Here is an 18,657-nt window from a genome sequence, read left to right on the forward strand (position 1 = left end):
GTCCCTTGGAGATGCCTGCCCCGGAACAGGCAACTGCGGACTCCTTGGTGTGTGTTCCCCTTACTGTAACATAGATTCCTCAAGGGTATGAGTGGGGCTTCTCTACGTCACCTTCCTATGTTTAGACCATGGACCAGAGTCTATGCTCAGTAACTTCTTTTAAGGAACTGCATGGGAAGCTGCGGGAGAACGAAAGCCAGCAGCAATGAATGCGACTCCAGGAACACTTATTCCAGAGCCAGGAATAAGTCAGGACTCTTAGACTCATTCAAAGCAAGCTTTAAAAATGGAGAGTGCTCGGCCTCCTGATACAGGAGTGAACCATCAGATTTTCACTGCTTCATCAGTTGCACAAAAAAAAATGTGTTCATTCTATAGAAAATTAGTAAGCTTCTTCTATATTCTGGGCACCGTTCTAGCCCTGGCTTACATGGCAAGACTCCCAGAATCTCCTCCCTAATTGGAACAGACATTCTACAGGAGACAGAAAACCAAGTCATAAAGGATCTATCTATTCAGGGCTGGCCACACTGGAGGATAACGGAATTTCATATCTTAATAGACACTAGATGACCTTCAAGAGGGCACATGTAAACCACTCTTATGAGCTTGGAGTTTATTACACAAAAATAAATGAAAATGAAAATGCCTGTAGGATAGTTTTCTCCATAATTCTCCTTCAAAAATACTTAACCTCAATTTAGTCAACATTTTAGTCAACATTCTACACAGTATCAGTATTGAAATTGTCCATATCATAAAAAGCAAAAGAGATGAAGAATCTTCCTAGATTTAAAAGGTAACCAAGTATTGCTGTGGTTGGAATAGGAATGCCCCCTCCACCCCCCATAGACTCATGTGTTTCAATGCCTGGCCCACAGAAAGTGGTACTATTAGAAGGCTCATGTGTTTCAATGCCTGGCCCACAGAAAGTGGTACTATTAGAAGGTGTGGCTGTTTTGGAGTAGGTGTGGCTTCCTTGTAAGTTGTTATAGTAAGTGAGGTCTCTCAGGCCCAAGCTACCCAGGGCAATACGCAGTCTCCTGGGCCTGTTGTTCAAGATGTAGAACTCTCAGCTCCTTTTCCTGTATCACATCTGCCATGCTCCCTGCCTGCCATGATGATAATGGACTAAACCTCTGAAACTGTAAGCCAGCCCCAATTAAATATTTTCCTTATAGGAATTACTGTGGTCGAAGTGGAGGCTCACAGTCAGCTATTGGATGGAACACAGGGCCCCCAATGGAGGAGGTAGAGAAAGTACCCAAGGAGCTAAAGGGATCTGCAACCCTATAGGTGGAACAACAATATGAACTAACCAGTACCCCCCAGGAGCTCGTGTCTCTAGCTGCATATATATCAGAAGATGGCCTAGTCGGCCATCAGTGGAAAGAGTGCCCCATTGGTCATGCAAACTTTATATGCCTCAGTACAGGGGACCGCCAGGGCCAAGAAGTGGGAGTGGGGTGGGGGGAGCGTGGGGGGGACTTTTGGGATAGCATTGGAAATGTAAATGAAGAAAATACCTAATAAAAATAATAAAAAATTTTTAAAAAGAATTACTGTGGTCATGGACTCTCTTCATGGGAATAAAATCCTAAAAGACAGTATAGAATATGATCCCTTTGTAAATATTTTAAAACCTAAACAAGGCTTTGAGCCCAGGACAAAAGATGAACGTGAATACAAACACACTCAGGGCACTTAAGGTAGCTCAAAACAATATGCCCAAAGACCTTTAAGATTGGTTCTTTTTCTTAGATACCTTCCTACAAAGGTCTACTACTTTAACAGTGTGAACGGCTATGAAATGAAAATTAATCACTGGGTTTCCATAAAATGGAAGCTACCTCAAATACTTTCTCAAGCAAACATCCCAGGTAGAGAGTTTTATAATGATCCTACCACAACCTACAATGTGCTATTAGCCCACTGCTCCCGGGACTGCATATAAGGATGGGCATTATTTTTTCTTTCTGTAGCAACAGGTTTTTCCGATCACTCTTGTCTCTGATAGTGGGATTTGGTGTTAGGGATATCTCTGAATGTTTCACTATTCAATTCTCTCTCTCTATCCCTTTTATCCCACTACCTCCCACATGGAGCTTGGTCAAATTATAATGCTTTCCTTTGCTCCCTTCTTTCCTCTCCCTCCTCCTCCTGCTCCTCCTCCTCCTCCTTCTTCACGGGAGCTGCATCAGATAGACTGACAGACACAACTCCAGAGAGGGCCAACTGGATAATCTTCACGTGTAAGTTCATAGAAACGAAACAATCTGCTCTTACTCACTAAAAATAGCAATCTTTGCATCTAGATGCAAGATTTAAAATATGTAAATACAGTACACATAAATTTTAAAAATAAATTTAATTTAAATAATTAAAAGAAATAAAACTAAAACCCTTGGAGCTTGGCAAGACTGCACACCTGTAACATTGATCATTTACTAGGCTGGGTTGGCAAGATGGGCTTTCTGCCAGTCTCTATTTATATAGTGAGACTCGGTCTTAAAAATAAATAAATAAAGTAAATATAAATAAAAGTTTAGATTTGTGTGTGTGGTGTTGTTGTTGTTGTTGTTGTTTTTCCTTTAGTTTCATTTTCAGTTTTTATTCAGCAATACAAAATACTGGCCTTCTAGAGAACGATCCAGTAAATACATTGAATGTGCTCCCTCTGCTGGCCCGATGAATAAATGCATGGGGCGAGTTCACTGGCATAGTGACACCTTGTGGTAGAATGACGGGGCCACAAGCTAACTTGTGGAAAAAAGAAAATCAGTTTGAAAAATTTGAGACGCTCCTATACTGCTTCAACATGATATTTCTCCTACCAAAATGAGTGACCATAAAATGTTAACACTTCAGGATTTCTAATTTAACTCAACAAAAATGGCTCTCTACCACAGTCTTACAAGTAAGCATTTCATATGGAAATAAAAATATTTATAGGGGAAGATCCAGAAGGGGGTGAGGAAGAAGAAAGAATATATCAACAAAACATTTTGGATTGAAAAATTTAGATTTTCAATTTAAAAAAGAAAATATTTACAAAGGCTGCAGGGATGGCTCCGTGGTTAAGGACACTTGTTGCTGTTACAGAGGACCTGGTTTGATACCCAGCATCCACAGGGTAGTTCACAACCATCCGTGAGCCTCTCCACGGATCTCATGCCCTCTTCTGACCTTTGTGAGCACCAGGCATGTACATGGAACACATGCATACATGCAGGCAAAACGTCCTACACAAAAAAAACAGGTCCCTAAAAACATTTTATATATTCTTTCTAAATAATTGTGCTTTTTGACCAGGTAGTTTTATGTCATTTCTTCTTTGATTTTTTTTTTTTTTTTGGTCACTTAGTAATTATAAACACTTATAAGACACAATAAGAAATTGGCTAATCATCGCAAATTTACCACTTGCTCATGATGGAAACATTCAAAATTCACCCTACTTATTTTTTTTTTACGTATTCAATTAGCTATTGTAAGCCCTAGTTCTCTTGCTACAACAGAACAGAAGCAATAACTTCTTCTATCCAACTTCTTCTATCCCCACTTTCTTATCCCTAAAGTGAAGAAAACACAGATTTCAACTCAGACGGAGTCTATGCTTTCATTCTGCCCATTACCCATATGCAGACATTGTGCTGGAAATGATCTATGTTCATGTTCAACACAGATATCTCGGCAAGAATCCTGTAACCCTTTCAACAGCCGTTAAATAGGAGGTTCGCTTGGTTCTCATGCTTGGTCAGTTAACAGTATACTGTCAAACCCATAGTCTTACTATACATAAACATTTTTAGTATTTAAAAGCTGATATCTCTCTCTCTCTCTCTCTCTCTCTCTCTCTCTCTCTCTCTCTCCAAAATTTTAGCATCACACAATCCTCAGGCACCAGTGACAGGACTTCAAAGACCTCATTTCTGGAGTCGGGGGGCGGGCGTTGGATACACAGACGCCATAGCGGGGGCGAGGATGATGGGATCCGAGAACTACTTTTTGAGAGTTGGTCTTTGCCTTGGGGCCTCTCTTGTTTCGGCTATCCGCATTCTCCGGGCCGGCTGGTCTGTAAGCTTCTAGATCCTTCTCAGCTTTCTGCCTCCCATCTTGCCACAGGAGTACTGGGCATATGGACGTGTGCTGCGGCAGGCTTTTTACATGGATGCAAAGGATTAAACTCGGCTGTCAGACTTGCACAGCCAGCGTATACTGAGCCATCTCCTGCTACTCTAGGACCTTTTTTTTTTTAACCGTTTGTGTGCATAAATAGTCTCGCTTATGCAGCAATAAACATGGTAGCATCTCTAACATAAAACATAGCTGATGGCTCCCAATGGAGGAGCTAGAGAAAGAACCCAAGGAGCTAAAGGGATCTGCAACCCTATAGGTGGAACAACATTATGAACTAACCAGTACCCCGGAGCTCTTGACTCTAGCTGCATATGTATCAAAAGATGGCCTAGTCAGCCATCACTGGAAAGAGAGGCCCATTGGAAACGCAAACTTTGTATGCCCCAGTACAGGGGAACGCCAGGGCCAAAAAGGGGGAGTGGGTGGGTAGGGGAGTGGGGGTGGGTGGGTATGGGGGACTTTTGGTATAGCATTGGAAATGTAAATGAGCTAAATACCTAATAAAAAATGGAAAAAAAAAAACATAGCTGAATAAGAACCAAAAAAAAAAAAAAAAAGGGTAAAAAGGTCTTTTAATTAAGTTGAACAAGCACCAATTTTCACTTTTAAAACAGTAAGCAAAAGTACAAACCTGCTTGTTGTCTTACTCAACACCTCTTCTGAACGGGGCCAAGGTTCAAACAGACAAGAAATGAATACTTACAGGAGGTTCCTAAATGTGGCTGAGACAGTGGGGAGGATCATTACCCGCCAGAAGGCCTCGTACCTCTGAAAGAGAGCACTTTCGGCAGCTGTGAGAAGGCCCTTCGTGTATCCGCCCTTGAAGTGGTTGATTCTGCTGCTGCAGGGGAGTTTCTTTGGTTTGAAGCAGAACCAGGGCTCTCCGGTGGACAGATCCGTAAAGTTGCACAAGGGAAGACTTCCAGGAAGACACACATTGCACTTCATTGTTTCAGAAATCCTTCCCGATCGGAAGAGACTCTTGAAATAGACCCTGTCTGGTTTCTCTTCCTGCAGGCGCTGAAGGACTCTGATCCCTTCACTGGGGTGAACCAGAGATACGGACACTCTGACTCTGCCTGGCCAGAGCAAAGTAAAAAACACCTTGTAAAATCCATTCTGGTAGTCTACCACGCGGCCCACGGCGCCGGCCTGCAGCTTAGGCGAGTGTATTCTGGCCTGCAGGTAATCTCCGCCATACTTCTTGGGCTTCCCTCGAAAATCCTGCACATGAACCAGCACCTCCAGCCGGCTCCCCACCCTGAAGAAGGTTGCAGAGTTCAAGATGACGAAGTAGCTGGAGGAAGGGTCCGTGCTCCTCACAAATGGGACCAGATCCACGTCAGGCACCTTCCACTTGGAGGCAGCAAGCAAGGCATCCTCCTCTAAGCGTTCCTGACTAGACAGGGTCTGGTGCTCATAGCCGCAGTACGCATTCCGACTGAAGCCTGTAGCCTGCGAGGAAACATACTGTCCGCTGCTGTCGATGAACGTCTCTGACAGCGTCTCATGGTCCAAGTACTAAAGAGAAAGACAACAGAAAGCACTACTACAATGCTACAATATTAGGCAAACGCATCTCTGCTTCAGGTTAAATTTGTATAAAATCAACCAATTAGACACTGCTTCAACAACCACAGCCTGCAAGTTTCACAGTGATTGTAACAAAATAAGATTAACGACAATTCATAGAATGGTCTCTATAGTTTCAGAAATATTACCTGTAGTAGCTGTATGTGGGTTCCTACTGTAAATTATCAGAGAAAAACTTCCTTGAGCTTCTACCATGGAATGGAGAAAAGAACTTTTTTTTTTTTTTTTTTTTTTTTTGGTTTTTTCGAGACAGGGTTTCTCTGTATAGCCCTGGCTGTCCTGGCTGTCCTCGAACTCAGAAATCCGCCTGCCTCTGCCTCCCAAGTGCTGAGATTAAAGGCGTGTGCCACCATGCCCAGCAAGAACCATTATTTTTTTTTTAATAATGTAGGTTTGTATTAATCAGATAAGAAATGAGTTTTCCAAACCCTAAACCTACCTGGGAAAGGTAAAACCTCTACCTCCAGCCTGTCCCAGGGATGAGAACCAACAAGCACTAAAGAAGCCCACACCAGGGGCAACGTGCTCACCAAAGGACTCAGCTAAATGCAGACTAGCTATGCTCCTCCCCACACACGCTACCAACTGTCCTGCAAGCCCTCAGAGCACGGCTCCTGTCACCAAGCTCATCATGTCTACAATTCAAGGACAAATTGCAAGACAAATTACATTTTTTTAGAATTACAAAAAAAAAATAAAAATCAGAATTTGAAGAGCGGCAACCTCAGATCCAACGGGAATGCTAGACTTCTCAGCCTGGAGCTTTTTAAAGCAACGGTGAATGCATAGTGCTCGCCTCGAATGCACAAGGCCCTCACTACGATGCTTAGCAACACAAAAGCCCAAAACAATAAAATAAAAATTTTAATTAAGCAACTAAGTCTCAGGCCAATGCCTCGGTTGGCCACACTGACCCATGGATACACATGCAGTGGCTCCTGAGGCTTTGCGAGGCTCTGGGGACCTGCAGCAATGGGTAAAATGTGTCACGTCGGCATCTCAGGCTCTGACCACAGAGGCCTGCAGCTGCTGTAAAATGGGATTACAAAAGTGGATGGTGCTCCCTGCTGCTCCCTCCAGATGCCCAAGGCTCTGCTTCTGCACAGAGGCAAGCAAGGCTCCGGGTAAGATCGGAAGTCAACGGTAGACAATGGGACTGGTGTGAATGTAGAAGAAGCTTGTGAGAGCTACACATTAGGGCAATCCATGATAGTGGGGTTGAGGGTCAAGGTGCTTGCCACCAAGCCTGATGAAGTGAGCTCAATCCTCAGAACCTACATGGTGGAAGAAGAAACCCACTTCCTGCAAGCTGTGCACGGTGGCCAGCACACTCACACGAATATACAAAATAAAGAAATGAACTTTTTAAAAACGGGGTGCTAATCATATAATAATATCCAGGACGCTAAAGGTAGTACTGATACTATACAGAGCTCTTGTATCCTGACAATGGAAACACCAGGTTCAAAGGCTGATCATGCAGATCATACCACGGGGTAACGCTGGAAAAGCACAAGGTACTACCACTGGCGTGAGGGCAAAACCTTATCCCAGTATCAGAAGAACAGTATCCCGCCCCACGCCTATTTGCAAGCTGCACGGAATTTCACAAGAGGGCTTTTTAGGGTGGAAACATGAGACATGATATGGCCATCCAGGGCACCTACGCCTGAAGCCTGCTCCTGTGAGATCATTCCCTGATTTCCTTAGGCATCCTCAATGTTATTTAAAGAAAATTCAGTGAGTTGATTTTCACGTGCTCCATCCGTTTTTATGCATCTATGCCATTATCTTTGCCTGTGCAATCATGGAAGAACATTATTTGCTAATGTTACTACATATCATGGTACTAAGAAAGAAAGTACATGGGCAATGAGGGGGAAAGCAAGTAGGATAAAGGTGAGAATAAAAATATTTTTAATAAAGAAATATCTGTGGCCGGGTGGTGGTGGCGCACGCCTTTAATCCCAGCACTCGGGAGGCAGAGGCAGGCGGATTTCTGAATTCGAGGCCAGCCTGGTCTACAAAGTGAGTTCCAGGGCAGCCAGGGCTATACAGAGAAACCCTGTCTCGAAAAAAAAACAACAAAAAGAAAGGAGGAGGAGGAGGAGGAGGGAGGAGGAGGAGGAGGAAGAGGAGGAGGAGGAGGAAGAAGAAGAAGAAGAAGAAGAAGAAGAAGAAGAAGAAGAAGAAGAAGAAGAAGAAGAAGAAGTAGTAGAAGTAGAAGTAGAAGTAGAAGTAGAAGTAGAAGTAGAAGTAGAAGTAGAAGTAGAAGTAGAAGTAGAAGTAGAAGTAGAAGTAGAAGTAGAAGTAGAAGTAGAAGTAGTAGTAGTAGTAGTAGTAGTAGTAGTAGTAGTAGTATCTGTGGGGCTGGAGGGATGGCTCAGTGGTTAAGGGCACTGGCTGCTCTTCCAGAGGCCATGAGTTCAATTCCCAGCAACCACATGGTGGCTCACAACCATCTATAGGGAGATATGATGCCCTCTTCAGGTAGGTAGATGTATATGCACTCATACATTAAATTATTTGAAGGAGGAGAAGGAGAGGGAGGGGGAGGGGGAGAAAGGAGGAGGAGGAGGAGGAGAAAAGGAAGGAGAAGGAGAAGAAGAAGAATCTATGTATAAAGACTAAGATGGCTGGGTGTTTTCAAAATGGGAAAGAAAACTGGGTGCTGTATGTAAGTTATGGAGGTTTGAGTAAGTTACATAGGCACGTAAAAGACAATTCTAGGAGATATCATCAGTAGGATATAAACATTTCTGAGATCAAAATTCAATACACTGATATCAGACCTCTCTTAAAGTAGTGCGGTTACTGACCTGCCCTTAGTTATCAGTCACAGGAACTAACTTAACACTAATGGATGTCCCATCAGATACATTTAAGTGTTTGGTTTCTATCCAAGCTTCTCTACATATTATGTAGCAGCTAAAAGGACCAGACTGGTGTGACTGACAACGTCCCAAGGTACTTAGGGACAGTTCTCAAACTATCCTGTATCCATGCCAAGTCACCTGTCCTCTTCCTCGAGGGAGCCATGGCGACCACACTGGGTGGATTCTGGTCAGTGTCTAGTCGACACAGAAAGGGTCAACACACAGAAAAAAATGTCCTCAGTGTTTCCAAATGACCCGTGGTCACGCAAGGTCTTTGATTCATTCTTCAAACAATCGAGAAAAGGAAGGCTCAAGGAGGGGTGACCGACCCCTTATGGTCCAGATCCTAATGGGCTTGACAGTGAGAGAAGAACGTGGTTAATTTTGACACTTGCGTTGTCATAAACACCCCAATAGGACAATATAACCAGATGTTAAAAAGATACATTTGTTTCTCTAATAGTCCAACGGATAGTCCTGAAACAGTAGACTTCAATCAATTTGAGATGTTATTTGGACAACAATTTCTCACTTTTTTCTTTTTAGTAAGAAAAAATGGCTACAGGATTTTATCCTGTACAGAGATACAGGACATCAGTGTCCTTGGCTCAAATTCAACACTGCAGTATCTCTCTGTAGCCACGGAAGACAGACTCACTATTGTTTCAACCTAAAACTCAAGGGGCAGATGGGGAAACAGTGGAGCAAGCTCCCAGAGGTAAGACTTGCGTGCCCCTCCTCCACTTTCCATCCTAGCCAGCGATCACCCAGGCCCGGGTGGCCACCTGCCCTGCCCAGTGTAGCCATGATCAAGGCCATCCCCATCTTCAACACTGTGGGTAAGTTGTAGCTTTCCAAGTTCTGCCAGCCCTACAGTGAAGAAACGCAGCAGCCAATCATCAAGGGGACTTTGCATTTGGTGTCTCCATGAGATCAAATGTTTATAAATCCCCAAGAGGACTATTAGCTGAAGGATTTGACAAACGGGTTTATAGACAGTATGCTACACTACATTTTGTCTTCTATGTGGACTCCTCAGAAAGTGAACTTGGCATTTTTAGATCTAATTCAGATATTAGATGGTAGATAAATACTAGACAAATGTTTTCAAAATGCCTGTGACCTGGATTCAATATTCCAGGTAGACAAGATTCACAATATTTTCAGGGAATTAGTGATGGGGGTGGGGGTGGGGTTGGGGTTGGAGACCAACATGAATGAGGCTGTTACATAAACTGATGCACAGAATAAGTTGGACCAACTCATGAGGATGACTTAGCAGGCACTCCAGCCCATGATGCATCAGCTGTAAAGAATATGAATTTCATAATGGAATATTAATCAGCCATTAAAAATGACATCATGAAATTTGTAGGCAAATGGGATGGGACTAGAAAAAAAATCATGCTGAGTGAGGTAACCTAGACCCAGAAAAACATATAGGGTTTGTATTCATTTATATGTAGATATTAGCTATTAAATAAATAATAACCAAGCTACAATCCACATACCCGTAGAGGTTAGGCATACAGAATGGAAGTAAGGAGGACACATGGATCCGCCTCGGAGGGGGAAACAGAATATATTTTATAGATGGGCTGGGGGCTGGGGGCTGGGGGATGTGTTCATCTTAACAAAATATCAATTGTTTGATTTTACCAATTAAGACGCAGGAGCCAGATGCTGGGGTGAAAACCTGCTAGTTCAGTGAGGCAGAGGAAGCAGCCAGCTGACCTTCCTCCACAACCAAAAGGGGCAGGTCTCCTCCACACTGTCTCAAAACCCCTCAAACTAAATGTCCCTCCCTCATACTTCCTGTGCATCTCTCTCTCTGTCCTCCGGACTCTCTCTTACTCTCTATGGTTTTTTTTTTCCTATGTTCACTCCTTATCAACTGATTGATTGCTCCATCTCTTGACCTGTTGTTGACTTGATTTAATTCTGTGTTCAATAAGCAAAAAGCTCTTGGATTAAAGGTGTGTGCTAGGGCTGAGCTACACCACAACTAAAAACAATTTTTTTCCAGTAAATAACACAATAATATAGGGTTCACAGTGTGATCAAATATTCTGTGACAGGGAGGGAACAAAAGGATCAGGTGGGGAGGAGGGAAGATGGAGTTGAGGAAGAGAATGCAGAGAAAGACAGCTAAAGTTGAGGGGCATTGAAGGGTAGGTATGAAAAAACCTAATGTAGTGGAAACCTCCTAAAATATATAAAGATTATCCAAATGAAATCTCCTAATGATGGAGAAGACAGAGTCCCAACTGGACATCTCTTGTCACTAAACAAAGTGTCCATTAATGGAACTGGGTTACATCCAAGTGAATTGTTGGCCAAAAGTATCCCATGGAAATCCCCAACAATCCAGGCTGTGACCAAGACAATAGGTTGCTCTCCAAAAACTGACAAGGTCCCATTGTTTAAGACAATACCCACACAAGTACATGAAGAAATTGAGCTGATATTTACATGGAACCTTCACCCCCCTACATTCTAGTGTCTTTGGTATATAGTGAGGTACTCTATACAGGCTATTCCCCACAAAAAAGTGAAAACCTACCCAGCTACAGAATATGTGGTGGTTTGATTATGCTTGGCTCATGGGAAGTGGCACTATTAGGAAGTGTGGCCTTATAGGTGGAAGTGCATCTTTGTGGGGTTGGGCTTGAAGCTCTACCCAGTCTATGAGAGTCAGTCTTCTTCTGATTGCCTTCGGATCAAGATATAGAACTCTTGGCTCCTTCTCCAGCACCATGTCTACCTGGATACTGCCATGCTTCCTGCCATGATGATAATAGACTGAACCTCTGAGCCTGTAAGCCAGCCCAAATTAAATGCTTTCCTTTATAAGAGTTGCCTTGGTCATGGTGCCTCTTCACAGCAATGGAAACCCTACTAACACAGAGCCTTTGATCTACAATGCTGTCCTCCCTGCAAGATATGCTAGGACAATGGTGCCTGAAAGCCTATGGAGTAACCAACCCCCATGTCTGACTTGACTTAAGGCCCACTCCATGAGATAGAACCAATACCAGCACTGCTTGGGTGATCAAAAATCAGAGACCAGGTAGCCCAGAGACCTAGAGTTAAAGCTTAATACTACTGGTCAAAATAGAAGAAAAAAAAAGTAGTGATAAAGCGATTCCTTGTGACATTCTGCTATACTCACAGATCAGTGCCTTATTCAGCCATCATCAAAGAGACTTTCTCCTGCAGAATTTGAGGACAAATACAGAGACCCATGCAGACACAATGCAGAGAGAAAGAGACCTTGAAACACAGAGCCCTAAATGAGATATCTCCATCAAGTCCCTCCCCTCAGAGCTCAGGGAACCCCAAGAAAGAAGAGGCAGAAAGAGTGTAAGAGCAGAAGGGATGGAGAGCCAGAACTTCTAAACTATATCCATATATGAAAGCGATCTAAAGGAAACTGCCAAATAATAGGGGAGACAGAATCCCAACTGCCCATCTCTTGTCACCAAATGCAGCTTCCAGTGTTGGAATTCGGTTACCTCTAATTGAGTTGTTGGCCAAAGGGGCCCCATGGAAATCCCCAAACAACTCGGGCTACTGCCAAGACGGTAAGATGCTCTTCAAAACAAAAACAAAAAAGAAAAAGAAGAAAAAAAAAAGAAAAGAAAAGAAAGGCCCCATTGTTGAAGGTAACGGATATTCAACTCACTGAAGATGGGAATGCTTAGTTGGTACCTACATGGAACCTTCACCCTATGTTCCAACATCTTTGATACAGGATCATACTCTGCACACTCTCAAAAAGGGAAACATAAACACTATGCTCTAGAGCTCAGGAAACCCCCATGAAAAAGGAGGCAGAGAGAAGATGAGAGCCAAAGGAGATGGAGGACACCGAGAAAACAAGGCCATCTAAATCAACATAGCGCCCATATGAATTCACAGAGACTGAAGCATCGAGCACAGGGCTCGCACAGGTCTGCACCAGGTCTTCTGTGTAGGTCTCTGATTCTTGTGCCCTCTTGTGTGCTTTTTCTTCTGTTGTTTTGACTTTTTCAACTTTAATGTGATACTTTTTGTTCTCCCTTACTATTTTATTTTGTTATATTTTATTTTTTAAAAATGGATGGATGGATGGATGGATGGATGAGGGACAGATCAATGGATGAAAACCTAGCCATTAGGGTAAAAGTTAACAACTGACCTGTCACTTATACCTGCTGGGAGAGGGAAAACTCAAGTTTTTTCCAATGGAGTGACATTGAGTGTATCAATCACTCCATTACAGACCTCATGTTCAGGAATAGTTGACCAGCATAAGACAGACTCTATAGAGTAGCATGCGTGCATTCCTGTCTGCTCCCCTACCTCTCTTCCTCTCCTGGTGTCTCTACTGCCCCATGTGTAGCCACAACAACTAGCCAAGATCAGCTCACAGTATAGGAATATACTTGGTCACTGCCAACCAAGCATAGGAATTACTAAGTGCTAAGCCACCTAGCCTTTTTTGCAAATCTGGGGGGGGGGGGCTAATTTGCAATCCACCTGCACAGTTTTGTGCGCCTATAATCCCAGCGTTTGGATGGTCAGCGTTTGGAAGGAATGTGGCCAGTTTGAGGCCATAATGAGCAAAACAGCGAGACCCTGTCTTTAAAATAAAAGCAAAGGAACAAATAATCAATTTGCATTCTTTTCACAGGTGACAGCTCTCTCCCAAATCAGTAGCTTCAGATCTGTCATCTTTTTATACTCAGGGCCAAACAGAGGCTCATTCTTCAATCCATCAATAACTATGGGTTAGTACACACCTGGGTACCTGCTCACAGCTATTTGACTCCGTGCTGGCTGGAAAACAGCAAAGCTGTTTGCTGACGTGTTCACGCTCAGTGGACCTAACTGATGAAGGGATATTTACGTTCAGAGATGAGCTTGAGGGCAGGAGGAGGCTGCTGGAACCTAGACATGTTGTCTAGGCATGTAGAAGGAAGCACCACCCCATTGTTTAAATAGTCTTCCTACCTACCCACCCATAAAGGTGGATGCCATGTTTAAAACTAACACCCAAAGAAAGCAAAACTAACCAAGAGAAAGAGCTTGAGCCCAACTGAACTGTTGGATCTATATGCAGACTTCCAAGTGAATAATATCCCTTAAAATTAATTATAGCTGCTTTAAAGCAAATGCCCCAGTACAGGGGAACGCCAGGGCCAGAAAGCAGGAGTGGGTGAGTTGGGGAACAGGTATAGGGGACTTTGGGGATAGCATTTGAAATGTAAATGAAGAAAACATCTAATGAAAAAAAGATTTATCAAATGACTGAGCTACACCACTCTACAGTACAAAGGAGACCTTTATATCATATCATGTTTATTGCTACATTATTCATAATAGCATGGAATTGGAGCTGGTTAGATGTCCATCATGCCCATCAACTGATGAATTGATAAATATAACAAATACATACAATTGAAGTTTACATAGGTTTTAAGAAAAATGAAATTAAAGCAGAAGGATGATTCAAAAGTTAGGACTTCACTTCTTAGAACCCACCATGGGCAGCCCACAATATCCTGTAATTCTACTTTCAGGGGAAGCCAATACCTCCTAGACTCACATGTACATATATACAGTCACACATATACACTTAAGTTTTTAAAAATAAAATATTTTAAAAATTTGTTGAAATGACTGCAACTGGAATATACTATATCAAGCAAGGCAACCCAGTCTCAGAAAAACAAAGCTCACATGTTCTCTCTCATATGCAGGTCCTAACTTTAGTATTTGTATGTATGGAAATAAGGGGTTGTGAGAGTAAATCTAGACTATGAAACTACCAGAACAAGAGGCTTTGGGGACATGAAAGCAGATGGAAGTCTAGTGGGGAGTGAGGGACCAAGGGAGAGAGTGGGGATGGAGAAGAAATGGGAGAAAAAAACAGTGGAACCAAATATCATTTGGGAAATGCCACAGTAAAATCTAATGCTTTGTAAGCTAATAAGAAACTAAAAATTTAAAAACTATATGATTGATATTATAAAAATACATAAAGTATCTATAAATAAGGCAATGCTCAAATACGTTTGTTTCTGTTTTTAAAGATTTATTATTATATATAAGTACACAGTAGCTGACTTCAGATGCACCAGAAGAGGGTGTCAGATCTCACTACAGGTGGTAGTGAGCCAGTATGAGGTTGCTGGGACTTGAACTCATGACCTTTGGAAGAGCAGTCAGTGCTCTTACCCACTGAGCCATCTTGCCAGCCCACAAATGAGTTTATCAGAGCAGTAAGTCTCCCTGCACTTCTCAGGGCAGGGAGTTTGCTTTTTCAAGACAGGGTTTCTCTGTGTAGCTTTGGCTGACTTGGAATTCATTAAGTAGACCGGGCTTGACCTCAAACTCAAAGAGATCTGCCATCCCCTGCCTCCTGAGTGCCAGGATCAAAAGTGGGCATCACTACCAACCAACCTCCCTGCACTCTTTCCTTAGGTACCCTGTATATACCACCTCACATTATCTTTTTATTAGGTACCCTGTATATGCCATCTCACGTTGCCTTTTTAATTAAAGTTGAGCCTGTACATTTTAGATAGTTATTAAATATGTTAACTTCATGACGAACATAGTCAGGGTCAGAAACACAGAAGGTTAATGAGATTGAGGGTTGGAAGACTGCCAGACTTCAGCGCCTTTGCAGTCTCACCCCACGCTCATCACCAGAAACAGAAGCATTTGAAATTCACAGCAACTCTCTGTCCCGGATCCTGTGACCTCTGCTTTGGACAGGAAGTAGTTTACCCAACTCCACCCAAGCCTCCCTTATTGTTTCCATCCTGGGAACTGTCTCTCACCACTGCTTACCCGAACCTCCCTTCTTCATCATTCAGAGCTATTTGTTCAGATAATTAGAGCTTCTAACTAGCCCTTAGCCCAGAAGTTTCCAAGAATGCAACAGGACTTTCCTAACACTCTTTCCTGACTATACTAACCTTATCAGTCTGCTTGCCTGGAGCTATCTCTCTCTCTCTCTCTCTCTCTCTCTCTCTCTCTCTCTCTCTCTCTCTCTCTCTCTCTCTCCCCTCTCTCCCCTCTCTCCCTCTCCTCTCTTCCTCATCTGTCCAAGATCTATAGACTATCCCTGTTCTCTATTGTTATGTTCATGCTGTTTGATGTAGTTAAAACCCAACAGGGGTACAGCATGCCAACATGAAGATGTTAAAATCTGTTCCTCTCTGCAGTCTTACAGGGTGGGCTCCATCCCACGGTCTCTTCTCTCAGTCTTCCATACACAAACCTTCTGGATGCCACCCTCCTTCCACCTTGGCACCCTCTACCTGCTCCATGAGCAAGAATTCCCAAATGCCCCACTCTTCAGTAGCACAGACGTCTGCATCATGACACCTTGCCCTCTTCCACGACAGAAAGGCATATGGCTCCCACTACATCACTACATCCCACTCCCCACAAGAGACGTGCACCCCATCCCACCCTGGGTCCTGTGCGCCATCTATGTTCTATGCTTCTCTCTTTCCTCTTCTTCTCCAGTCTTATTTCTTCCCCCTCCTCAGATTGAAGTTTCACTTCTGTCTCCAAACAGGCTATTAAAAACAGTTAGCAGACTGAGTGTCCCACCTGAAGCAACTTTAAACAATAGAGCCAAGATACATTAAATTATGGCTTTTGGGGGCATTGAACATGAGACTGTAAAGAAGTACCGTGGTCCTCATAGTTACTTTTTGTTTGCTCCTTGGGAGGTTCCAGGCTGTCACTCAAGGAGGAAAAGGGTGGAAGTGGCTAAGTCAAAAAGATGGAATTGAAGAGTGTTGCTTTAAAAGGCCAAGCAGAGGCTGAAGAGATGAATCAACGGGTTAAAAAAAAAGAAAAAGAAAAAAAGAAAGAAATCACTTGCCAGAAAAGCCTGAAGAACCTGAATTTGACCCCCAGGACCCACATAAAAATGTAGTGATAGCAACTGTAAACTCACCGTGGTGAGATGGAACATGGAGATAGAAAAAAAATCTGCCACAAGTTCATTGACCAACTAGCCAGGAGTCCAGAGAGGGGGACAGAAGCAAGAGAGACCCTGCCTCAAAACAAAGTAGAAAACAGACTCCCAAGAGTTGTTCATAGACCTCATATATACCTGCAAATACACACACATGTATACACACACACACACACACACACACACACACACACACACACAAAATTTGAGGCTAGATGAGCAGAATTTACAAGACAAAGTAACAGTTTCAGAAAGATAAATGTGCCATCCAAAAACTGGAGTCTCCAGCAGAGGATTAATGAGCACACATAAGAAGCTGTAACACCAGGGCTGGAGATCAGCGGCTAAGAGCACTGACTTCCAAAGGTCCTGAGTTCAAATCCCAGCAACCACATGGTGGCTCACAACCATCTATAATGGAATCTGATGCTCTCTTCTGGTATGTCTGAAAAGAATGATGGTATATTGGCATACATAAAATAAGTAAATAAATCTTAAAAAAAAGCCAACCCAACTTTATGAAAATAATAGAGGTCCTTAAAGAAGTGAATAAATCCTTTGTAGGAATAATGTTTTGTCTGCTGTGTAAAGCTTACCCTTGGGTTATTCAAATGCTGACTTCTCTGCCCTCAAATCTTGTTTCAATTCAAACGCGGCATTGCTTATACCAAAAATCTCCTGTTTCAAGTTTGGGTGAACAGCTCTTACCATTTATTCCCTGCCTTGTCAATAAACACTGATTAGCCAATGGCTGGGCAGAATAGAGAATAAGGTAGGGTGTCCACTAGTGAGAGGGAGGAGAGAAGGAGAGCAGATGTTCCTGGAGGATGGAGGAATCGGCGCCATGAGGCCAGGGAGGTCGGGGTGGGGGAGAGGGATAATAATATACAAGTATCATGAGATGGGCCTGGGAGGTAACCAGATTAGCATAGAGGTGCATCTTTAAATAAATAAATCTTGGTTTCTCTGTGCAGTTATTGGGGACTAGCATAAGGTAAAGAAATAAAGCCATCAGATTAATTCACTATCCACATTTATATTAAGAATAACTCATTATCAATCCTTTAAAGAAATGGAGGAAAAGACAAATAAAAAATTGGATGAATTGAATAAATCCCTTAAAGAAAACCAAGAAAAAAAAAGAAAGAAAGAAAGAAAGAAAGAAAGAAAGAAAGAAAGAAAGAAAGAGAGAAAGAAAGAGGAAGGAAATGAATAAAACTGCTCAAGACCTGAAAATGGAAAAACAAAATTAAAGGAATTCGGGAAATGGGAAAGATCTAGGTTAGTGACCAGGAACAACAGACACAAGCATCGGCAGCAGACAGCAAAAGGGGGAAAGAGAACCTCAGGTGTTGAAGCTACAACGTGATGGCACTGGTTAAAGAAAATGCTGAGTCTAAAAAGTACCCGACACAAAACATCCAGGAAAGCTGGGCCACTATGAAAAGACCAAACCTAATAATAGGAATGGAAAAAGAAGAGTCCATCTCAAAGGCAAGAAAATATTTTCAATAAAATCGTGGGGGGAAAAATGTCCTAATCTAAACAAGGTGATGCCTAAAAACCACAAGAAGATTACAGAACACTGAATAAACTGAACCAAAAAAGAAAATTCCCCCACTACATATGAACAAATCTCTAAACATACAGAACAACGGAAGAATATTAAAAGTTGCAAGGCCAAGTAACATATATCAGGCAGACCTATTAGAATGACACGTGACTTCTCAACTTCTCAAAAGCCTTAAGGACCTGAACAGATATCCTGCAGATTCTAAGGGACAACAGATGCCAGCACAGATAATACCCTGCAAAATATTCAATCATCATAGATGGAGAAAACAAGATATTCCATGATAAAGTCAAATTTAAACATTATCTATAAATCCTGTCCTACAAAAGGTACTAGTTTTCCTTCTAGTTAGGAAAACTCCAACCCAAGGAGGTTAACTACACACACAAAAACACAGAAAATAGATAATCTCACACAAGCAAAACCAAAAGGGACACATACACACACACACACACACACTACCACCACTATCAACAACAACAAAATACTAG

The 18,657-nt window shown here is 42.6% G+C and overlaps 1 protein-coding gene and 1 pseudogene across 7 annotated transcripts in view; one reads left to right on the forward strand and one right to left on the reverse strand.

Annotated features, from left to right (window-relative positions):
- Positions 1 to 18,657, reverse strand: part of Nxpe3 (neurexophilin and PC-esterase domain family, member 3) — a 57,152-nt gene that overhangs the window by 20,937 nt on the left and 17,558 nt on the right. For 4 of the 7 annotated variants that reach the window (XM_011245943.3, XM_011245941.3, XM_011245944.3 and 1 more), the window contains exon 3: positions 4,844 to 5,661. In XM_011245943.3, coding sequence (XP_011244245.1) covers positions 4,844 to 5,661 — 818 coding nt within the window. The remainder of the gene's footprint in view (positions 1 to 4,843; positions 5,662 to 18,657) is intronic. The other 3 variants (NM_001134457.1, XM_030249167.1, XM_006522325.4) reach the window with 1 other exon arrangement.
- On the forward strand, positions 9,415 to 9,935 carry Gm19041 (predicted gene, 19041; annotated as a pseudogene).

Source organism: Mus musculus, chromosome 16 (genome assembly GCF_000001635.26).
Source record: "Mus musculus strain C57BL/6J chromosome 16, GRCm38.p6 C57BL/6J".
NCBI classification, from domain to species: Eukaryota; Metazoa; Chordata; class Mammalia; order Rodentia; family Muridae; genus Mus; species Mus musculus.